Below are 24,732 nucleotides of genomic sequence, written 5' to 3' on the forward strand. Positions count from 1 at the left end.
TTAGATTTACATCCCTTTAATATTGAACAACAAAGCTTCTCTTTGTACATAATCCAATCCAAATGTATTATAATTAGCACTTCCAGCATGAACAGTCTTTATTTACAATCTGTGAGTTGGGATGGGAAAGCTAAAGAAGATGAATCTTCAGATTGTGTATGAAACACACTTCAAAATGTATTATTTACAAAGGTCTCAAAATTCAGAACTCTTCTGTATGTGAGAAACATTTAAAATTGTTCCGCTTCCAAATGATTTTTGAAATGATTACTGTTGTTACAGTTTAAACTCATGAAATCTTCAGCAATGCCTTCATTGTTTTTGAGTGACTTCAAAACTCATCCCAGTATTTCTATAGTAGCTGCTGCTTCCCTGTAATCTGGTTTGAAATCTGATGTAAGTATAAGCAAGAAAATTTAACATAAAATCCTAATTCTGTTGTCCTGGGCAGAGAAAGAGTCTAAGAGGTGGACATCATATATTCCCAAGGTTCATGTACAGAGACATTATACACATGAAATGTTCTTCACTCTTGCGTAAGGTGTGTGCAGAGTATTAGTAAGCAAGAATATGTCAAACTTTTTATAGATTTCAGCTGGCGTGGACCTTTGTTGATTGAAAATAAAATGTAAATAAGTCTATTGTTCCTTTAGCCACATTAGGAGTTAATCATCCATTCCTGGTGTTTCACCTTGTTGTATTCTGGAAGCTATTCTAATGGCTTCTTCCAAAGATTGCTGCTCTCCAAGCTGAAATAAACAAAATGTTGTACTGAAATACATTTTCTGCTGCAAATTAAAAACATTTTAAAAAAAATACTATGTGAGTTAGTTTTCTGTGGGGAAGTAGTGCATGCAGCTAAATTGAGCAGGTTTTAACCTCTGTTCATCAGCTCATCAGGATTCAATGGAAATCTCTCCCTGAAAAACAGGGTGGGGGTTGCAATGAAACCCCAGGCTAAAACAGACCCCCCCCTTTAGTGTGGGTGCTTTGAAGTCCTGGTTCTGGGATTTCAAAGTGCTAATTCACCTGACATCACAATGATTTCACTGTGACATCAGGTGACTGACAGGCAGGCAGCCCCACCTACCAGTTAAATTTGGCTGGGAAGGCCAATCCTGATAAGGATCTGGATGGTGCAAAAAAGGTTCCCCACCTCTGCCGTAGATTGTAAAGCATAGGGACAAAATAAATAAATCTGTATTAAAAATAACTATCTGAAGTTTATTCCATACTTACCTGCACTGCAATTTGTGTTCCATTGGATGTTGCCAGCAATGTAACAGGTCTAGAATCTGCAGTTACTAAATGATGCCCATGTTGCTGATGTCCAATTTCTGGTGAAGCACTATGGAATGCTGCTAAATCTTGAGCCACAATGGCAACCTTTGAAATAAAAATACAAAATTTGCTAAACATTGGAATATAAAAAATGATTACTCCTTTAAATGCTCTCTTGCAAAGTGCCTCTCATTCTTAATATTCTTTAAGAAGTAGATCAGGCATTACACTTACAAGAAAATCTTTAATAAAAAAAAAGAAGTAGTAGATCAGGCTTATCTGACAATTGTTTAAAAACCCCTGTATCTGTGGCATGATTTAATCATACATGGACAAACTGTACAAGCTCCAGTTAAGCCTTGGGCTCCACCCCCCTATCTTAAGGGCCTGGAGGAGGACTTCTGCTGAGTTTTGTTTCACTAATACAATCCGGGCTTAGTGTTATGTTCAAACCAAAGATCCTGGTTTAAAATGAACTTTGGCTACTTTAATGAAGTTGGCTTATAATGAGGCTGAGCATGCTTAGTTGCTTGGGTTCATTCAAGTTTGTCCATGTAATGCTAAGTAGCATTTCACTGAGTACTTAATACTTAGTAGAATTTCCATATATACAAATACATCCTTGCATATATTTAGTAGCAATATTACCTGCTGCCCTTCAGTGCCCTCTGCTGTGACCATTGCAACGGAATGTGTTCCCGCAGAAGAAATAACTGCATCGTGGGCAGGGACTGTGATTGTGGTGCCATCTTGTGTTACCATAGTGATAGTATTTCCAATGGCCTGCATGTCAGCCTGAGATATGTTAACCTTAAATAAAACATAATTGTTGAATTAAATGGAAAGAATTATATTTGAGTTACAGACCTTAATCATACAGTATTGTGCATTTTTAGCAAGCAAGATGTTAACCTGTCCAGGTAGCATTGAAGATAAACACCACCAAGTTTAAACAAGCTAAGTAGAAGTTAAAGCATTAAAAAAAAAAAAAAAAGAATTCAAGCTTCCATAGTAACTTTAAACTTTAAACTCTCTACATCATATTGTTCAATGACCATACTACGTTTTTTCCATTACAATGGCCCCACGTTTATTTGTTTGCTCAACGTGTCAGATGTTAATTACAAAATTAAAATAAATCTTAACATCTTCTGCCCATTCATAAACTGTCCAAAGGTTAAAGAAGAGGGGAAATGGAAACTAGATTCTTGGGGCATTTTCTGCTGCATCAAAAACAATAGTTTTCTCCCCTTTTCTTCAGTCCTATGTGTTTGATTAGAGCCTGTCCTAATGGTAGAAGTCAATAGGTAGGAACAAAATTTATTTCTGCAACTTGTAACTACTAGAGATACTCACTCTAGCTTTCTGCCAGACAATGTCAGTAATTAGTGCTTACGATATTACTACATCAGAGTTAGTTGTATGCCTGACGCTTTAAAATAGAACCAACATAATACCAATTGAGTTTTATGTAGGTATTTTAATATTTGTAAGCATAATCAAATGGGGTGACTAAATGGAAAGATCTCCACTTTTGAAAGCCATTTTGTAGGGATAGCATTAATATGCTAAAATACTCACATGCTGAGTTCCATCTTGGGAAATAAGGGCCACTTGCTGACCCAGTCCTGTTTGAGTCACTGTAGCAACCTGTGCAGAAACGACATCCTCTCCTTCTACACCTGTTACATAAGTTATCTGAGATCCTTTGAGAACATCTTCACCTTGACCTGTTTAATTAAAAAAAAGATGGGCTTAGTTCATATGCAATCTACAGTAAAAATGAAATGAAGAATTATGCCAGCTATCCTTTGTGATTTGCATTCATATCATGTTTGCATAGGTTCTAATCTAAAATAAAGACTGTGATTTAGCTTTAGTTAAATATTAATCTTTGCCTGCCAGAACTGGGATACAACTATCATCAATGGTCCATTCAAAGAATTATTCATTAACTAACACACTTTCCTTCCAAGGAAAAAGAGAGACTCCATTGTGTAACAAGTGATGAAACAGTGTAGTATCTAAAGAAATGTTTAACCCCAGCTAAATATAAACTTTCATCCTAATCTCCTTTTTTGTATGTAGTAATTAGGAATCCCAGAGTTTACTTAAAAGGGCTTAAATTGTATTGTATCAGCAACGGGGCAAGGAGCCAGAGAAATGAAAGTCCCTTCCACCAGTCCAATGAGCTTGAAGACAAACCTTACAGACAAAACCAATTAAGAAGCTAGACAGCAAGCAGGGGTGGCTCATAATGGAGAAAAAAGGGCAGCTTTAACTATGGTGGGAAGCAAGAGGTAGGCTCTACCCAAGATCTATATTGGGACCAACGTTATTTCATGTATTAATAAATTACCTGGAGTGAGGGTTGAGTAGTGAAATGGTTAAACTTTTAGATTAATCAAGACCAAAATTATTCCAGGTGGTGAAAACCCAAGCAGATTTAAGAACTCCAAAAACTCTCTCAAAACTGGATGAATTAGCAACTAAGTGACAATTTATGTTGCTAACAAAGTAACAAACATCAAGACAACAAGAATATTGATGGGGCTGAACTGGCAGTGACTTTTCCTAAAAGAGATCTTGGGGTTGTGGTGGACAGCGCCATGTAAGCATCAGTTTAGTATATTGCATTAATGGCTAGTGTAACGAGGCACAGCAGAATAGCCACACACCCATTACCGGATTTGAAACATGGGGCATTCAAAATAGAAGGCCACACAGGTCAAAGAATCTGCATCACAAGGACAAAAAGAAACACAATATGATCTAAAACCAGTTTGGTGGAAGCAGGCACTGCTTTGGAAGTACTAAATTGTCTACCACCTCATACCTCACCCAACAAACAAACAAAGAAACAAACAAACAAACCCTTGCTGCTAAGTACAAGTAAAGTTTTTTTTTAAAAAAAAATTCCTTAGTTTCAGTGCTTTAGTTCCTCCTCTGGTTAAGATGTAAGAAGTCTTTGAAAGGTGTACCAGTTTAGGTTGCTAATATGAGATATAGTCACATACCTGGAGGTGGCTCAAAAAATGCTTCTTGCTCCTCCTCTATTGGCTCTGTGTCATTGTGTGCTGTCCGCTTGTGCATCGCAAGCGTGGAAATCTGCTTGTACGTTTTCCCACAGTGATTACAGTTATATGGTTTGGAATGTGTATGTACGACATGATGTTTATATAAACTGGAATACTCTGTAAAACGTTTATCACAGCCAGGGACTGTACATACATACGGCTTCTCTCCTAGACAGAAAGATGACAAAAGTAGTAAGGAAAACAGAATAAGAGAAAAACAACTACCAGACTTTTAGAAGACATCTGAAGGCAGCCCTGTTTAGGGGTAAGCTTTTAGTGTTTAATAGACTATTGTATTTTAATATTCTGTTGGAAACTGCCCAGAGTGGCTGGGAAAACCCAGCCAGATGGGCGGGGTATAAATAATAAAATTATTATCATCACCATCATCACCATCTAACCTTGCTTTCCTCCAGCTACTCTGTCTCTTCTTTCCTAACCTTCTGCTTGCCTTACCACACTACAGGATCAGAAAAGGACAGCCAATGGCAAACAGCACCCCTTAGATCATAGTAACTAAGCCAATGGCAGCCGGAAGCAGCTTTCTTACAGCCTCGCCCCTTCTATACAAGGCAGCTGGACTATTCATTATCGGAGATGCTTTCTCTGTTACAAAATATCCTTAGCACATGACAATGCATCTAATTGCCAAACACTGTTCTGTTTATTAGATCTGCAAGTCTGTTATATGGGATGTGTGCACAATTTAAAATGTTATTGTTCCTTTAACTGAAAAGAACACACACACAAAATAACCTCTGTCTCTACTGCCACCCCCACTCACAATGTTTGAGAAATATAAACATTATTGAATGCCAAATATGTAAAAGAATGTACTTGAGCTATGGAATTAGAAGAACAATTGTGGGCTCATCATAACAAGAGATGGGACCAAACTACATGTTATGTTAATCATACAATTTAAAAAGTATGTTTGGTCTCCCTCCCTCTCTATTGACATGTGGGAAGGAGGGTTATTTTTCAGTAAACAGTAGGGTTGTGTGCCAGCTCTGGACAAATCCCAGACCCCAAACTGAATCAGGCCAATCAAGGGTTTGTCCCAAGTTAGTTTAGACAGCTATCAAAAGGGGTGGTGGTGGTGGTTGGGTGACTGCATGTTTCACCAGGGTTTTAAATGTGGTTGGTGGTGAAAAGGAGACAAAGGCAGAGACTCTGGTCTGTCCTTCTCCCCCTATCTCCTTATGCCAAACACGTGTTTATACCGGGTTTTTTGTATTTTTAAAACTAATTAAACTCAGGGCTATACAAGCCCCTCTCCTGAATTCGGTTTGGGACCTGGTTCAGGGCTGCCCTATGTCTAATCCAAGATGCCAAACTATGTCATGACCTGGACTGGGGCGAGGCATAAACAGTACCTTTGGAGGAAACAGCAACTTTGAAGATTTTTGTTGGGAAACCAGTAGGGGGAGCAAAGGATGAAAGCCCCATTCCCACCTGTGTGGCTGAGTTTTCTCAAGAAAGGAAGTGACCAGTGCTAAAGACACCTTTGAAACTGTGTGCTTAACATTACATGTGATTTCAACCTATGTGAATTCTATTGTTTATAAAATTTCTCACCTGTCCTTCACTATAATGTTCCAGGATGCGTTACAATATAATCATACAATTAAAAACAATTTATACAATCAAAAATATTCCAAGCAAAAGCAGCACAGTATAGTTTGAACAAAACAGAATAGGTCCTACACAGAATAAATAGATACATTTTCAAAACTATAACTGGAAGTCTTTGTCACATCTAAAATTATTATAAGTAAAATTCTATCTTTCAGATACCTGTATGTATTCTCACATGATTCTTGTAATTAGTTGCACTGGCAAATGCTCTTCCACATCCTGGCTCTGTACAATAATAGGGTCTTTCCCCTGTATGTGTCCTGATGTGAACCTTTCTTATGTTCGATGTTGTGAACGACCTACCGCATCCTTCAAAGGGGCACTTGAAAGGTCTTTCACCTAGGAAAACAAAAATAGAAATAGGCTAATCAGTACACTTACTTTAAAGCATCTTACGACTCCCTCACTTCAGTTATATGTAAAAAATTGGTACTAAGTTATATGTTAAAAAAATTCATAGCAAGTTTGTTATTAAGCAGCACCTCCAATCTTATCTTCTTTTGTCTATTTTTATTATGAGCTATACGTTTTGGCAGAGATTTAGGTAAATATCTGTTTCTAATGCCTGATTTGTAACTATATTTATACCAAAACATACTTTTTAAACTTGGGGAAGCTTAAGTATGCAGGGTCAGAACCATAAACAGTTGAAGCAACAGGGGAGGAACTTCAGGGTGTGCTACTGTTTGCTTCTGCATCATTACTCTCATTCAACACGCAAAGGGTAGGAACCCACTAGAAGCTGCTGAGTGTATGTATTTGCAACAACCCATCAACATCATTATTCAGATTGTGTATGCATAATATATAATTCATAAAAACAATCAAAAGGTAATTTTGGTATTCAACAAAACATTTTTAAAAGGGTAGTTGGGATACCCTCAAGGCAAAACATTTTGTATATATTATGCAACGCAGGGAGCTCTTTAACAAACGCTGGCATTTCTGCCTTTCTGTTTGCTAGTTATTTGGAAACTACATTCTTCAGATACAAACCACAATCCAGAGTGCTAATTCAGGGAGTTTATGGGACTGTGCACCCCCCAACAAATAATCGATTCCCGCCCCCCCCCTTCTGTCACACTCCACCACAATGTCTGAATATCCCCAAGGCTTCAAAAGGGATTTGTCACAGAGTATGAAGAGCTGCTGCTTGAGAAAGAAAAAGTCAAAAAGACTCATTTTGCTAGCTTTAGGGTTCTCTGGATTGTGGCTGGAATTTATGAAGTAAAGTTTTAGTTATTCACCTGTAAGTACACCACTAGACATGTTCAAATGTCTAGTATCAAATTCACCTATGAAGTAATTCTAAAAATAAAAATGCATCTGTTCCCTACTGTTTAACTTACACACAACTATCTTAAATATGGCTATACTGATCAATATTAAAAACCCTTCAATGAATGTTATATTGCTGGCGTACCCTCATGCTGATGTGCTGTATTTTCTCATGTGCTTTTGCTAAGAACTGTCGAATCTCTGTATACTTTCATGCCACAGAGAGAAGCCTAAGAGGGATGGGTGAAAGCACAATTTTTATAATTCAATGTATTACTGAGATATTTATCTAATACCCCATCACTATTATACAACACTGGAAGCTAAAAAACCTTCAAGGGTAACTATTCAGAAAGGTAACTATTAGCTTTTTGGTGGGGGGGGGGACACCCTCTGCACATCACTCCTTAGTATGTTTTGTCAGTTTTCTGCCAAACAGATGTATGAGATTTTAAGTGTACATGCTATAGTGTTATGTTGCCATAGCTTCTGTAATCCTTACTTAATGCTGTGTATCAAATTACAGGCAGAAAACAAGTGAAACAGACTTAGATCCGCCCAGCAACACCCTTTCCAGTTTTAAGCATAAGGAATGGAACATCCAGAAGAATGTCACACAACCGGTTTATAAATCCTGCCGTTGATATTTATCACTTTTTTCAGAAAGCAAGTAGCTGGGTTATGGTTACTTTAGATTAGAGGTGGGGAACCTAGGATTCTCCAAATATTGTTGGGCTCAAACTCCCACCATCAGTCCCAGTCAGCACGGCCAACCGTCAGGAATGATGGGAGTTGCATTACAACATCTGTAGAGCAGATGGGAGGGGGAGGTTGCCTGGGGACATGACGTCACCACAGGAAAAAATGCCCCCTTTTACACAAGGCTTGGGGAAAGAAGGGAGGGGCCAGAACTACATGCAGGGTTGGTTGAGAGAGGTTACAGTGGTACCTCGGATTAAGAACTTAATTCGTTCCGGAGGTTTGTTCTTAACTTGAAACTGTTCTTAACCTGAGGTACCACTTTAGCTAATGGGGCCTCCCGCTGCCGCTGTACAATTTCTGTTCTCATCCTGAAGCAAAGTTCTTAACCTGAGGTACTATTTCTGGGTTAGCGGAGTCTGTAACCTGAAGCGTCTGTAACCCGAGGTACCACTGTATATGCAAAGACTGGCTTCTGCTCTGGACTAAAGCTTGCAACAAGAGACACTCTTGGGATGTAATGTTCTGCACTCCCTCCATCAAAGCTCAGGTATAAATATGTGTAAATAAACTTAAAGATACTACAGTCTCTAGCATGCCTCATTCCAAAGGTACACAAACCCTGGTTAAGTGCAAGGACCTCTGCAATCTCATGCACTGCTCAGCAGAGATTGTATGAGTAACTTTGTTCTAGGGTCAGCAAAATAGAGTAAAGTTTTAGATTCAAGAATACATGCCATTTCACACATTACGTTTTTATAGTTACTTATGAGACAGAAAGTTCAGTTGCTGCAAAATGCAGCAGCTAGATTTTTAACCAAAACTATCTATACAGAGCACATTTTGCTAGTGTCAGAACAGCTACAGAAATATCAATATTTTTGCTCAATATTTTGTGTAAAGAGTAAAGGAGTTGCAATTTCAAAATATTGAAGGCTTCAAAATAGATTGTTAGACCAGTTAAGAGCTCAACAGAGAGCATGCTTACCATGATTGCAGAAGTCAAACTGTGATCAATCAGTTAGATTCCATAAAAACCCTCCATTTTCTATACATGAACTGTTATTATCAGAATAATAGACAATGGCTACAATAAATATGCCATGTACCTGTGTGTGTTCTGATGTGCTTCTGTAGGTCTCCTGAAGTCTTGAAGGACTTAGTACAGTTTTCTTCTGAACACCGATATGGCTTCTCTCCGGTGTGGGTTCGGACATGGCTTTTTAATCCATAACCTTGAAAAATACAGTATCAATAATGTTTTAAAATCTAAGACTATCTGGATGATCATAACCATCTTGTCTCAAATTTTAAACATCTTTAGTTCTACACAGATTTTATTTTCCATTGATCTCCATGTTTTATATCTATTTATTTCACACTAGCAAAATGGAAGACTGTCATAAGTCCTGCTCTTGAGACCTGAAACACTGGCAGCTTTTAAAAACAATGAACCAAACTGAAACACCTGAAGGCAAACTGCTTCAGAATATAAATTTTACTGTAGTATTAATTTGTGGTTAATCATCCCCTTAAAGTCGAATGGCTTTATATCTAGAAAACCTCAAAATCTTTTTTTATGTTGTTTTCCTCTATGAAGACCTGTATCATTGAAATACCTCCTCCTCCTTTTGAATGATAAACTATTTAAAAAGTTAAATGCTTAACCTAGTCTTCACGACACATAATTTACCCAATCACAAAACCTATTTTATATCTAAAAGTCCCCAAAATAAGCAGTTATGTCTTCTTAACTAGACATGTGCAATTTCTGCTAGTATTCTTTTCATTCATGCAAAAAGTCATCAGTCAATCTATAAGAAACCTAGTCACAACTTCTCATTTAAAAAAATTAAAGGTGGGGGGCATGAAGGAATCCCACGACCCTACCTGTTGCAAATGCTTTTCCACAACCTGGATGGTCACACTGATATGGTCTGTCTCCCGTGTGTGACCTTTCATGTACCTGTTGAAAAAGGCCAATCATTTCAGGCTGTGATATGTATTTTTCAATATAAGTTTTCACTGCTCCACAACTGGGGCCTTATGAGGCAGTCATCTCAAAGAGTCCTTGCAGACATATAATCAGACCACAAAAGCTTTTGATCCAGCAAAGAAATCCTGTTGGTGGGGATGGTGGGTAAGTGACTGTTTGCCGGTTCCCTCCTTCCCCTTGCAATCCCCAGCACCACCTCCCATAATGCTCCACAGAGCGCCCCAACCCTATGCAACAGTGTGGGAGGTGACACTAGAGGCTGCAGAGGGAAGGAAGAATCAGCAAAAGTCAGAGGGACTTTCCCCGAGTAGAAGTCTGCTCAGGAGACATGAGCAAAGCGTATACTCAATCTTATTTGTACAGAGCGGTGGGAGGCCACAGCAGAAATCTAGTTGGTTATGCCTGACAACAGGAATTAGCTATGCCAGACCTATGTCCCCTGTGCAACTTGGTTGCTATCTGAAAAACACAGAAGTACTGTGTATGTAAGAATGCTTGGAAGGCACTTGGTGGTTTTTAAAAATAGGGACAATCATAACAATGTATATCTAAAAGGAAAGATAGCTCCCTCTGCCCCCAAATCAAGAAAACATCTTCCTCTACAGAATTAGCAAAAAAGCTCTATGCCTTAAATATGCATTGTGAGGCTCCAGGTTTAAAATATTCACATTATTTTATTTGCAAGTTACCAGCTGAAGGAACAAACAAAACCAGAAGCTCTATCACGACGCACAACTCCTTTAAAACTATCAGCAATTCAACATTATCCCGTTTGGACCACAGCCCCATTACCCAGAGAAGCTAGAGACATAAAGAGTCTCAGTCAGAAACACAGATACAAATACACAATTATTGTGCTTTACAGAATCATCTGTCAAATAACAATGGAGAAAACAATGAAAACTGTGCCACTTAACATGTCAGTGGTATAAGTGGTATTAAGGACACAAATTCAGATTGTAACCTGGCCAACTGATATACAATTGCATGACTTTATGGCCAGCATTATATTGCCAAAAACAAGCTTTGATACTATTTCAGTGAATACCTTAAGATGATGAGCAGTGGTGTACAGTTTTCCACATCCATCATAGTCGCACCGAAAAGCCTTGTCTCCACTTGACTGTGATTTACTTGTCACTCTTGTACTATGGCTTTGCAAGACAATCTAAGGTGAAAGAAATGACATCATGAACATTCCAGACATATATTGAAACATAAAACTTTCTATGAAATGTGGATATCTGTGTTTCCCATGTGATTTAATTGCTAAATGCTAAAATAATTAGCTTTGTATAGGGGTGCACTGCTATGAGTTCCCTGAAATGTTGAAAAAAATCCCAGGAATTATATTAAAAGATCTGTAACATGGCATATCACCATGTAACATGGAATATCTCTTCAGGGAAATTTGCTTATAACCATACTATAAATCCTTTGTCAATTTAACTCATGTACTTACATTCTTCTCTCAAGCAATGTTGAGATAGTGTGAGGGCTAAGATTAACATAAGAACATAACCTCAGATAAGCCTACTGGATGAGGCCAATTGCCCATCTAGTCCAGCTTCCTGTTTTCACAGTGGCCACACAAGATGCCTGTAGGAAACTCTGAAGCAGCCCCAGAGCACAAGAGCCCTCTTCCCTCCTGTGGTTTCCAGCAACTGGTATTTAGAAGCATTACACAGCTGTATTGACAACTGTATCCAAGGCTTCTCTGTTGCACCACCCTGGAGTTGACACAGCAACACCCCCACCCAAAGACCCCATTTCAGCCCTGATCAGGGTCTGGCAGGATCTGTTGTATACAGCAGATCATCCCCTGGCAGGGTAAGAATTGATCTGAAAAGAGATTGTCTGATTTGTATTTCTTCTGTTGTGAAATGGTACCAGGTGCCTATGGCCAGAAGATTGGGGTATAAATAAAAACCTTGCATATTCTTGCATTCTATATTTAGATTTGTTTTTAACTGTCAAGAGAATGTGTGTTTGCTTGACTACAAATATATCGGTACCTTTCTTTCATAGAAACAGAATTATTTCCAAAGAGAGAAAGAGCACATCCAGGTGTGCATCTAATAATGGAAGTATAGGGTACTGCTGTTATAAGCAAGGTAATTATTGTAATTACTCATAACTTATAATACTTCAAACACTTTCACCTACTTTAATTAATTAACACTCATTTAGTTTCCTCGCTACTTAGTTTTGACATAACTTTGGCAATGAAACTTCTGTCCAAATAAATACCTCTTCAGAACAATCCTATGCTGGTTTATTTGGAAGTAAATTCCACAAACAGGGTAATGGTAACCCCCAAACCACAGTGCTAGAGAGGGTTAGGATGAGGCAGAATTGTCTCTCTGAAAGGCTCCATTGGTGGTGGTGCTCAGCCATTGTGGAGATCCCCATTGTGCCTGCTGAAAGCCCAGCAGAATAGCCACCCTGCCCCACCTTCTGTGCTGGCCAGCTCAAGCTGTACTAAACCCAGCATTGCAGATTAAGTTGATAATATATCAAAAGGCACAAAAGTGAAAAGTTAAAACTAGTGGGGCCCAATCTACCCCTATAGATTTTGTGTTAGACAAAGCTTTTGGAATGTGATACCAAAGCAAGTTATTTTTAATGTTAAACTGGAGTCATTTTGAAATTTAATCATATTTTTTATTTCCAGTTAGCACTTTAAAGGGGTTCAGTGGACCCCAATAGCAGATTTATAGTGTAAAAAAAAAAAAGATGTTGAAGGTTAGAGGTGCAGGAAGCCCATCTTATTTTGCATATGCCCAACTTATTCTTAAACCAACTGGATGGAGACACCTTTTTATGAGCAGCCCTCCTGCACACAGAAGGGGCCTCAATCCAGTTAGCAGCTTCCCCACACATTGCAGATTAGCCCATTCACTGTGGTCCCCCTATGCTGGAGAGGCTTTTCAAGAAGAAGAGGGAACAGGAAAACGTAACCTGATGCCAATTCCCTTCCACCAATGCTTCTCAATATCCAAATGATTAAAACCCCTCTAGTTAGGTGGATTTTATTCTCTGCAAGATAGTTCAGGAGGCAGATGACTCTGGGAGGAATATACTTGACAGCATAGCCAATCTAAAATGCATTTCTTAGATACAGAAACAGAAACATTCAAGATGAAATATGGCAGCTAAGAATAATAATAATAATAATAATATTTATACCCCACCCATCAATTCGGTTCAATTATATCATGATACATACCTGCATTTTTTTATCTTGTTCATTGTCTCCTATCATCCCAGTACTACTAACATTGTCACTTCCTTCAATAGACACCTAAAATAAAGAAAAAGAAGAAATATATTTTGAAATAAAGCTACGGGATGCCGGGCACCATTTTGAATCAAAATGGTGAACCGAAACATCACTTGGGCCTCCTCTCAAGATATTGTTGCTAAACTTGGCACAAGGGTTCCCAGGGTGGGACTCATGGCCTTCATCTGTCTGGATGCCAGGGGCCATTTTAAATGAAGACAGTGGATTGAACTGTGACTCCATCCATTTTTTGGCACAAATTTCACCACCACTCAAGATATCGTTGCCAAACTTGGCATGATGATTCCTGAGGTAGGGATAGTAGCCTTGTTGAAGCTTTGACAAGATGGTGGACCAGAATGTGACTCTGGCATGACTTCACCTGATTTTTGGTGTGATGGGTCCAAACTCCCAAATCACACTATCAATTTTAAAAAGACAAAAAATATTGTGTTTTTTTAAAATCCTGGGTATTGCCAGGAAATCCCCACTAGTGGTCAAGGATTAGAATTACTTCCTCCTAAATGCAGTACCTCCTACTTTTCACTTTGCCTCACATGCTGCACTACTTCTCAACATTCACTAAATTAGATTTTATTACTTTCAGTCAAATACCTTCTTCACTTTTAACAGATTGTGTTACTTTTCTTCAGCATCTAGATAAAGGTCTGTCATCAACTTCCATCTCTCACTAGCTTCAAAGGAATCTACCGTATTTTTCGCTCTATAGGATGCACTTTCCCCTCCTCCAAAAATGAAGGAGAAATGTGTGTGCGTCCTATTGTGCGTCCTTTGGGCGAATGCAGGCTTCAGGAAGCTATCCGCAAGCCATGGGAGAGCTGCGCAACTTCGCACAGCTCTCCCACAGCTAGCAGAGAGCTTGCCTGCACCCAGAAGCTTGGGGCGCGCTGAGCTCACCACGCCCCAGGCTTCTGGCTTCACGCAGCTCTCCCAAGGCTTGTGGATAGCAGCCTGTTCTGGGGGCTGGGGAAGCTCGGGCTTCCCCCGCCCCAGCCCCGCACCGGGGGGGGGGGATAATTTTTTTTCTTTATTTCCCCCCCCCCCAAAAAAAAAACTAGGTGCGTCCTATGGGCCGGTGCGTCCTATGGGGCGAAAAATACGGTAATACTTTCTTCTGCCTTTAATCATCTCTCCTACTGTCTACTCTTTGATTACAGCCAACCTGCCTTTTGCTTTGCTTTGAATTAATCTGATTCTCATCCCATCCAGTGTAGTAAACATTTAGTTTGATTATATGTTCTATTAAATTTCACAAAGCAAATACCATACAAAATTAGGTGCCCTTCAAATTTACCTTGGCTGCATACTGTTCCAAAGCAGAGATGGTATCTGGATCAATAGTAGCATCTCCCGTATGAAGGCCTGCCACTGTGCCATCAGCCTGAATGGCTAAGATGGTATCCGATTGTGGAACCTGCACTGTATGGTGAATATAAGCAGTGGTACCATCTTCTAGCTGTACAGCTTGCAGGGCACTCTGGTCATAACTGTCTGAGAAATTATTTAAAGACAAGAGACAATTGTAATTAAATTGTGTATAAACTGTTGAAATGTCAACAGCCCAGTCCTGTGTAACACCCTGCCACCAGTGATTCAATGGGCACCTTGTACGCCAACTTTTAAATACCTGCTGAAACCTTTTCTGTTCCACCAGGCCTATGCAGGCAATTAAGAGTATATTCCTCCTAATTATCTACTGATGCTTGTTTTTAATTCTTTTGCTTTTAACTTGCTTTTAATTTTTTATGATTTTACTGCATGGTTTTATATTGTAAACTGCTGTAATATATTTCTATGATACAGCAGTATATATTTAGACCAACCAACCAATCAACCAACCAACAAAGAACATATAGACCACATTTTTGTGTGTATTTCTTTCAAAGGATGGACATGGTTAATCAAGTAATACTGTTTTGAAACCTCCCTTCACTTGTATGGAACAAAAGGTTTGAATATTGAAGCAGCTGACAATTTACTATATAATGTATAAGACAGTGACAAAAAATGATTCAGTTATTTGTTTATTGTTAGTTGGCAACAATGTGGAGTTGGAAATTAAACATAATAGAAATGACTATTCCAAATGCATTTTACCTTTTGAAGTGTGATGAATGAAAGCTGTAGTTCCATCCTCCAGCTGAACTGCCTGTCCATCTTCTAAACGAAGACTATCTCCTGTATCAGGAAAATAAAATTTCACTTCAATTACTTAATGCATTTATGATTTGCAAGACCAATTTTAACATTTTATCACCATTAGAAAATAAATTTGCTAAAAAGAGTAAACTTCAAAAAATAACAATATTTAAATTTTAAAGTTACAATTAAATCATTTATTATATTGCACTCTGTCATTAAGTCAACAGCTTTAAACTTGTATTCACTGTAATATACTTACTACTTTTAGACATGGGAACATGTTGAACGTAGGCAGCTGAGCCATCTTCTAGCTGAATCACCTGACCGTCCATTAATTTGCCATCTGGAATATATGCACATTAAAAATTCAAGTGACTATAACCTCAATCAAGAAAGAGTGAACCACATGCAGAAGCAATTTTCTTTTTCTTTTATTTACATTTTATAACAAACAAATTTATATAAAACAATCAATACATTCCAAAGGTCACAGCTGAAGTAGCATCTTATACAATTCAAGCAGGACAGACCTGCTCCTTAAAATACCATGGTACATTTTTACACATCTACATCATTTCAAGGTCTTGCTTGCGGCAAACCCCTCTCATGATCCTTAGCATCCCACAGTATGTGCTAGTATTCCAGTATTTCTTGCACTATAAAAGATCCTTGTAGGGCTCACCTGCACCATAAAAAGCTTTTCCTGAACACACCAGATAATAATGACTGCTGCCTTGTTTCAGGGAATGAAACACGTTCCAAGTTTTGGAGCAGCGTGATAAGGCCCATTTACTATCTTGAGTACAGGATCAGTATCCTACAATGCAACACTGTATGCATCCACTCAGAAGTATATTCCATGAAGTTCAAAGAAACTGACTTCCATGTAGGTGTGTACAGAAGTGTAGCCCAAGTCATTCTAAAGGTATGTACGTTAAGCACTTGTTTTCTACTTATTTAAAATGATTAAACAGTGAGTCCAGAGATATTTGCTTATGGAGACTTTTCTCTCTCATGCCTATTAAGACACGGAGCAGGCATTACGAGTCGTCTGCGACCATGAGCACAGTTACAAGGGTGCTGTGTCTTCAGTGTTAACAACTAATGTATTAAATGTATTCTGTATTAAAAAATGAGTAGAATCCAGCTGTGCCCCTCTGATCACAAGAAGGAGTTTTGACTAGTGGACACCTTGTGTTTTTATATTGTAAACTGCCCTATGATCTTCAGATGAAGGGCAGTACATGTATAGAAATTTAATAAACAATAACAAAACTGAAAAAAGAAGGGAGGCAATTCCCCTTTCTCCTGTAGCTCCCCTGAATATCCATTCAAGTGGGATGGGCTACCTCCAGAACAGCTTGAAATATGGCACGGGGGACTGCAGTAGGAAGGCTGAATTGGCAAAAACTCCCCCTCCCATTAGCACAGCTGTCTGCTGGATTAAAAAGCCCTTCCCATGAGAACAAGTGCGCCAGTTGGATTTCACCTTTAGACAAAAAAAAGTGTGATCTTCTGTTGAAGCCTGTATTGATATTTACATAGAAACACAATTCAACTTTGTAAGGTGATCTTGGTATGAAATGGCAAACATCTATGATATTATTTGGTTTTCGATTAAACAGCTAGTTGGTTGTAGCAATTTTAAACTCGAAATATACCTTTAGAATTATGCTGAATGTAGGCTGTGGACCCATCTGAGAGCGTAACTGCTTGTAAGCTTACTCCTTCCATGTTGTCCAAGTTGTCTCCATCTAACAACAAAAAAATTCTCAGTGTTACTTGATGTTCATAACACATATTTGTCCACAATGTAATGACTGTTTGATGCATAAACTATGGAAAATAAATTTTAGGGTCAAGGAAAAATGGTTCAGGCATTTGCTATAGGTTCCAATTATCTTATGTGATGCATTTCAAAACCCAAAATGTCATAGTATGCTTTATAAATTCATCAAGATAGCCATTTTCTTGTCCTGAATGCCACACTGATTGCCACTGGGATATTAATCCAATTACTCACCTTGCACAGCTACAGCCTCTGTTAAACAGAGTGTTACATGCTGAGCCTCCATCCCCCCTCCTGAAAATTCTGTCATTCCCTGAGAGTCTCGATTTATCTGGGCTAATAACATTGTCTACCTAAAGGGAAAAGAAAGAGAAATTTTAAAATATTAACAATGGATTCAAGACACTCAGAATTTGTTTTAATAGTATTCCTCACACCAAGTAATATTTCTGATGAATTTTTCATTGGAAAACATACCGTTTTGCCAGTTCTTATAATTACAGTGCATACTGTTAGGGAGAGCATGCAGAAACTTCAAACCACAATCCTTGCTATATTGTAAGGATGTTGTTACAATACTCACAAAAGGTCTCACAAAAGTATAGTCCTGGTTGTTGTTTTTAACTTCTAGTACTCAAAGAATGTTTTGAAGGTTCAGAGTGTAATGAGTAAATTAACAGAAGTGTTTTAAAAAATATTTTGATAATTTTTTGTGCCAGTATAACTCAGTCTAAGATTCAGTGCTGCCTTCTATTATGGTAACAATCAATGGCAATGGACACTTTGGGAGCTTCAAGGAGCACCTCAGCTGCTCCAAAGCTACCGCCATTTCAGGGTGTCCAGCACCACCACCTTGGCACCTACCGCCATTGCTGCTGCACCTCTCTCTCTCTCTCAAACACACACACAACACCCCCCTTACCATCCCCACTTTTCTGAGCCATTCAAGTGCTTCCTCTACTTGGAAGACAGCTGCAGGTGCAACTAGAGGTATGGAACCTTTTTACACCAGTGGGCACATTTCAAATTTTCAATGTGTCATATAAGCCAGTCACAAAATGGCTGTGAGTATGACATGTGTAGTGTAAAACATTAGAGAGAGTATGCTCATTGCTGCTCTCCCCCCCTGCTTACCAGGGAAGTCAACTATGTTCTGAAGGAGAGGCACGTGAAGACCAGCTGCATGAGCAGAACAGGTCGGTGTTCTCCTTGCACAGAAACATATTTTATTCTTAACATGGTTGAGAATTACATGTTTGCTTTTTAACACACAGCATTTTCCTAAGTTAATAGGCTAAGGGTAGTGACTTGCCTTAGGTCACCTTGTAACTTCGTGGCAGATTTCTGTAATCGTTTCCCACATTCCACAAAAGACAAACTAGAGAATAGTGGTAGTTGAATCTGGCCCAATGATGCAGAAATTGGGGTTTATTTGTGTAAGATTTTGAGAGCCAGAAAGGGTGTGGGTGATGGGCACTGAACCCAGCATGCTGCTTACCTTTCTGCACGCTGAATGTACATTACTGGGGCTCTGCTGAAGAGAAGCTGTGGGCAAGGGTTCTGCGCTCATTATTATTATGCCCTTTGCCTATAAAATCAGAAACCTCCCAACTTCCCCATTCTACACGATTGGGGTGCTTCCATTTTTCAACACATGTAACTGCTACCATAACATCCAGTTTGACTTTTGAGCTCAGGAACATATCACTTTTATCAGGACAATGGAAAAGTTTGTGTATATTAGAGAACTGCTTCAATTCAGATGCTGACTTACTGATAGTTGACAGCATCCCTCTATTCAACAAGACTAATACAAGCAATCTGTCATATCAGTCTCATTTTAATAAATATTATTAGGAAAATGAAGAATAAATGAAAGTTCGGTTTTAGAAACAACTTCAGAGTCTAAAGGCAAGTTCAGAGACTATTTAATGAATATATGTGCGAACCACCCTGAGATCTACAGATGAAGGATGGTATACAAATATAATAAAGAAGTAAATAAGCAAGGGGTCATATAAACAGATTGCCTTGTATGTTTTGTATATATCCATGACTGTTGGAAGTGATATGTCTTCAAAACAGAGTTTGTTTGTTTTTCCTGTAGATGCCAATTGTGAATAGCTGGGGAGAAAACAAACTGTGTGGTATGAACAAACTTCTTGACATACTCCCATAACAAAGTAGTAAAACAATTTGATTTTTACTTTGTGGTGCCTTGTCATCAGTTTTTGCATGCAGGGTTTGTACCCTTCTGAAGAACTGGTATCATGAAAGTTGTGCTTTACAAAGTTATAGAGAAGTTGCTCAACAGTTAAGAGTGCCACTTAAACTTCGCCATGATTCAAGAATGCACTTAACCTACTTATTTTAATTATAGTAAACTATTTAATTTCCCATTCTAGTGTATAAATATAAGTGAAATATTTCTCTAATAATCTTATTATGGAATTAATATATGTGAAATACTTAGACTTCTCAAAGCATAATTTAGGCTTAGAAAACTCATGTGGTACATAAGAGTATATGGTTGTATGTTGCCCACCCTTGGCTTACACCCAGCTGCGGTGATACTTTTTGAGGATATCAGCATGCCTCTCCTCTGCCAACTATTAGAAAATGCACTAGCATTTTTTAAATGGACTGGAAATATTGGTGTAAAATATGCCATATCATTCTTTCTAAAAATCTGAATTTGTATTATGATCACATTTGAACAATTTAAATCTGAAGCCATAAGGAGGAAAACTCACCCATGAAAGCAAGTCTTCGTAAGGCTGTGCCCAGAACATTCTATAGTTTAGAGATACGTGAAGACTGGAGCCTCAGCTCATCCACTCTCTCCTCCTGTCTGCCATCTAGGGCAAGGCAGCGCCTTGCTATTCTCTTTGCAAAAAGAGCTTGAATTTGATGTTCTTTCAATTTGGTGCCTTTTTATGTAACCATGCAGGCCAACAGAAAAAGGTGCCTAATGGAAACAGCACCACATTTTGGCTGCAAGTGAAGAATTGAGCATACTAGATTGCTCTCGATTCTTCCTTTGCAGCCATGGCTTGAAATTTCCCCACCTGACATCATATGATATCAGGCACAAGAAAGGTAGATGTAGTTCACCTGAAGTGTTATCACAAGCAAAATCTGGCAGCATGGCAGGTCTAATCACGCCTATGGGCTGGAGGTTCCCCACCACTGGTTTAGTACAATGTGGATGAGGCCACATTAAGCCTTGAGCTCATGTGTTCCCATGTAGATAGGACACGTCAAATTAAGTTTTGCTTTTAAAAATTCTCAGCTGAGTATTCAGTATGAAACAGTGGTCCTAATTTCTAAATAAGCCGACTACAAACCATTGGTTATGGAGTTGGGTTAACTAACCATTGATAATAATCAATTTTAAACCAGGACCCCTGGTTTGTATGTAGCACTAAACCAAGATTCTTTGAAAGTAAAACTAAATTTGGTGAGAGTAGAGGGTTTGTGTATTTGGGCTCATGAAGGCTTGTCGATGTACTGCTAAACAATGGTTTTGCCTCAAGTGCAAACTGGGTCACCCTAACAGATATGGGAACTTTCTTCTAAGTTCTTATGCTGGTTCTTGATCCTTTGTAATTAGCATCCTTTAGTTCTTATGCTGCCTCTTGAACTTCTCTTGTCCTTCTTATGTTTTATTATCTTGCCAGCATTGTGAACTTCCAAATTGTATCCTGCTTTGGGAATCACTCTGATTGAAAATAAATCAAAGTATGCATGCTTAAAAATACAGCATTCTATGTTCAGGTGCATTTTAAGTTAAAAGGTCTTGTAAAATACATCATAAAAGTTTCTGTGAAGTTTTCCCCAAACACAGAATATATGCAGAAGATTAGTAATGTTTATTTTATATAGCTATGCTATCGCTAAACAGCATGTATGTTATTACGTAAGTTTCGAATACTGTGTTTTCCTTCAAGTCTCTCAAGTGACATTTGTTAAAGTTACACCTATGCCACAACATACCTCCATGAACTTAAAATTTCTATTGAAATCATGAAAGTGAGTCTCTAAACCCCATTCACTTGGGACCTGCTTCCTAGCAAACATGTGCATGACTAGGTTGCACATTTGTATTGGATGCTGGCCAAACAATGTGCAGTGTGGAAGAAAATCCCGCCTGCCCTCAACATTTAGTATTGTTGTAACTGAATTTTAACCACAGAACCGAATGAGGATTTCAAAAACCCGGGTCTGTAGCAGACAGGCATCACTTTAGAGGAGGCATTTCTTTCCATAGTAGGGAATGCCTCTTCCCAGAGGATCCTTGTCGTAATCCACGCATGCATAGCATAAAACAAATAAGCTACTCTGCTTTCTTTGGAACCTGCCACCCTTAAATCTGCATTTATTTGCTTGTTAGCCAACCCAAACTTGCGTGTGTTATTTAACCGGTCGCTAACCGATTGAAAAGCGATCGAGTAAGGCTGCCATCCTAAACATGCTTCCTCGGGAATGAGTCTAGCGGGTTCCAAGCACCCCCGTGTTTGCACTGCGCGTGTGAATCGCCCCTCGCAGCACGAAGGGCTTTATAGGGACCGCAGCCCCATCTGCTCGATGCTGGAGGAGGCACGGAGGGGGCCGCACGAGGCGCCTCCCGCGCAGCTACGCAGATGCTGTGGGAAGACGAGCCCCGTCCAGTGACGCAGCCGCCAAAAGGAGGCGCCCCCCCCCCGCAGCCCACGCCCCGCGAAAGTGGCCCGAGCGCCCCCGTGGCCCGAGTTTATTGTTTCATGTGAGAACTCTCTCCCTCCTCGGGGACAAAAGCATCGCGGGAGAAAAGAGCGGGAAGCACCGAGGCCTATAAGGCGGGAATATGGAGGAAGAGGGAGGCGGGGGAGAAAGCGCGGGCGGCGGCGGCGACGCCTCGGCTTTTATTATTATTGTGAGCCGCGATACGAACGCGGGCTGCCCCCTTTCCCCTCACTTTCCCCTGCATACAACGCCGCCGCAGGGGGACTAAGGCAGACCGAACCCAAGAGTGAAGCGTCCCAGCCGGAGATGGCGGCGGTTAGAATAAGGCACACTGGGTAAAAACACATTTATATACGAACCTCGCCGAGAAATTTTCCAACAATTCCTCCGTCCGACCACCATGCACCAGGACAGGAAACGGCCGTCTCAGCGCCCGCCCGCCTACTCCAGCGCCGCCCAGAGCCGTGCGGGCGGGCCCCGCCACCAGCACTTGTATAAGGCTCCATTGGACAGGCTGCGGCAGAAAATACCGCCCACGGCCACGATTGGGCCACCGACCTACAGATTTCATTGTCTATTGGCTGTTGCCGGATAGGCCCGCCTCCGCGCCACATTGACTCTCCTCTATGCTGGGTTTGGGACCTCTGGAGGCGCCATTTTGTATCACGTCGCACGAGGCGCTAGTGTGTCTGCGAGGGAAAGAAGGACGGGCGCCATTTTCCCCTTTTGTTAGCAAAGCGGGAGGATGCGCTCGCAGAGAGGATATCGGCTGGCCTTCGAAAATGTCCCGTCCCCCCCTCTCCCGGCGGTAGTGGTTTTCAAGGGAACCCCCCCCCCCCCGGTTAGGCAGATTCTAACATGGGGAAGGCGAGTGAGGAAGAGACTGGGGTGTTACGGCTTTTAGAGCGGCCAACGCCGTCATTCGCCCTCGGGACTCGGTGGTGATGGCATTCGTGGGGGGTAGGCTAGTCTGAGCTTTTCACGCTGAGAAAGGCTGTATTATGGCCACCGGGGGTGGGAATTGAACCGTCCTAAGGAAGTCCTTTAATCACCCCCCCCCCGTAAATCGACATCATGTATATTGATGTTATATTTCGCTGGAGCCATTTCGTATATAGGTAAAACCTCTTTTAGCAGCATGGACGACTTCCCACGTTACAGACAACGTAGCAGGGGCCTGCTTTGCAAGATGCATCGGAATCCTGTAATGTAAGGCAACTTGGCTGCCCCCGCGCCAAATCCATCTCCTATCCTAGCCAAGCGTCACTTTAGAAGGGAAGAGGTATCTCTTTAAGCGGCTGTCGCACCTTCACAGTTCACAGAGGGGGCAATTTTCCACCATTGCAGTTCTGTCTTGCACAAGCAGACATTCCAGGAAAGATTTATAACTCACATCTTCTAACAAAACGCTCAAGCTAGCATCTTAGGGTTCCCTCTCCTCCTGGTTTTACCTCAGAATAATCCTGTGGTGTAGGTTAGGCTGGGGAAAAAATAGTGATTGGACCAAAATCACTCAGCAACATTTATTCCCCAATTCCAGATTGTAAAACTGAATGTTTCAATTGTGACTACAGCCAATACTACCAAGATTAAACATTCTATAAAATTAGAAAGAAAACTGCCATAGCTGCTTTATACCTTGCTTCAGGAGCCATTGCGTGCTATTTTGTACACAAAGCATGCATTTGTGAAGGGCCACCTTCATTAATGAAGAAAGGGCACCAGGGCAGAGACATTTGGTAAAACAAGTCAGAACAACCAAAGAGTATCCATATATTTGTGAAGTGGGATCATGGTGCTACTTACATACAAAAAAATAATAAATCCCTATGCATCCTTTCCATCTGGGTGAAAATAACTAGACTGCAAAGAGCCTTGTGGCAGTTCAAAGATGTTCAGGTTAATTGTTGACAAGGGAATTAATAAAATTATGGCATTGTTGCTGAGTCAGTGGGCTGTGATCTTAAAATGGTCATAGCAGCTCTATAGTTTCTACTACCACATATTGAGAGCATCTTCATGCACTTCTGCTGTAGCATGCGTATTACCATACAACATGATGTGTGGCAGTTGAAACCAAGAGGATGGGGTCTGTCACATAGGTCTTTTAATACGAAAAAGCTCCAAAATGTTTGCACGCACACTTTGGAACTCCCTGCTTATTGAAAGCAGGCAGGTACCTTCAACTGTGATTTCTCAGTGCATTTTTGATTAGACAAGCCTAGCCAGCAATACAGGATGTTGAGGTGTTTTGTTTTTAGCTTATTGCTTCTCTTTTATTTTTAAATGTTTTACTGGTACTTTTATTGTTTTTGTAAACCACTGAGATTTTTCACAAGCAGTATAAAATTTTATGAAATAAAGGCGTAAAAAACTTTTGGCATTACTATAGTGTATTGAGTTATAAGCAAATAATTAAGTGAAGTTTTCATGTATTATGAATAGGTGTGTGTGTCAATTTGAACTTACTCTATAGTTTATTACTGTAGATCATGGCAGAGGAAAGTTGACATAACTTAAATATGACATGAGATTCCCCATTATGAACCTTCCTTGACCCTAGTACCGGCCTTATCACAAACATTCTGAAGGCATTCTGGAATTTAGTTCCCTACACCTTGTAAGGGTCCACACATGTGAAAAAAAGTTGGGAGAAGTGCAGAGAGAAGAAATACTATGGGGCATCTGTACCAGTGCAATAAAATATACCTCCTGTATTGGCCTCTACAGCAGGTGCTGTATCTCTCTAACCATTTGATTTTATTCCCAAAGGCACATTCCATTGGCATCCCTCTGTCTCAAG

At 39.9% G+C, this 24,732-nt stretch overlaps 1 protein-coding gene across 3 annotated transcripts; it reads right to left on the reverse strand.

Annotated features, from left to right (window-relative positions):
- On the reverse strand, positions 1 to 22,950 carry ZNF143 (zinc finger protein 143). 3 transcript variants are annotated; one of them, XM_079966212.1, is made up of 16 exons: positions 22,289 to 22,950; positions 17,439 to 17,557; positions 17,077 to 17,169; positions 15,675 to 15,758; positions 15,371 to 15,457; positions 14,568 to 14,764; positions 13,199 to 13,273; positions 11,018 to 11,137; positions 9,864 to 9,939; positions 9,083 to 9,208; positions 6,156 to 6,335; positions 4,299 to 4,526; positions 2,863 to 3,011; positions 1,930 to 2,091; positions 1,240 to 1,386; positions 1 to 749 (listed from the first exon to the last, which is right to left on the reverse strand). In XM_079966212.1, the coding sequence occupies exons 2-16, from the start codon at positions 17,548 to 17,550 to the stop codon at positions 666 to 668; spliced, it is 1,920 nt and encodes a 639-aa protein (XP_079822338.1). In that variant the 5' UTR covers positions 17,551 to 17,557; positions 22,289 to 22,950; the 3' UTR covers positions 1 to 665. The 3 variants fall into 3 exon arrangements, with proteins under 3 accessions (XP_079822338.1, XP_079822340.1, XP_079822339.1); XM_079966214.1 differs by having other exon boundaries at positions 15,371 to 15,451; positions 22,289 to 22,946; XM_079966213.1 differs by lacking the exon at positions 22,289 to 22,950 and adding an exon at positions 18,703 to 18,723.
- Between the last annotated feature and the right edge of the window lie 1,782 nt (positions 22,951 to 24,732).

Source organism: Podarcis cretensis (assembly GCF_951804945.1).
Source record: "Podarcis cretensis genome assembly, chromosome: 1".
Classification (NCBI taxonomy): domain Eukaryota; kingdom Metazoa; phylum Chordata; class Lepidosauria; order Squamata; family Lacertidae; genus Podarcis; species Podarcis cretensis.

Bases quoted from the DNA above. Each gene is read 5' to 3' on its own strand.
- ZNF143 (XM_079966212.1), bottom strand. From the start codon at position 17,550: ATGTTATTAGCCCAGATAAATCGAGACTCTCAGGGAATGACAGAATTT. The intron at 13,274-14,567 runs GTAAATTTGAAG...TCTTTATTTTAG, and splicing joins TGGAACAGTATGCAGCCAAG to GTGTCTATTGAAGGAAGTGA. The intron at 11,138-13,198 runs GTATGTATCATG...CTTTCACCTTAG, and splicing joins AACAAGATAAAAAAATGCAG to ATTGTCTTGCAAAGCCATAG.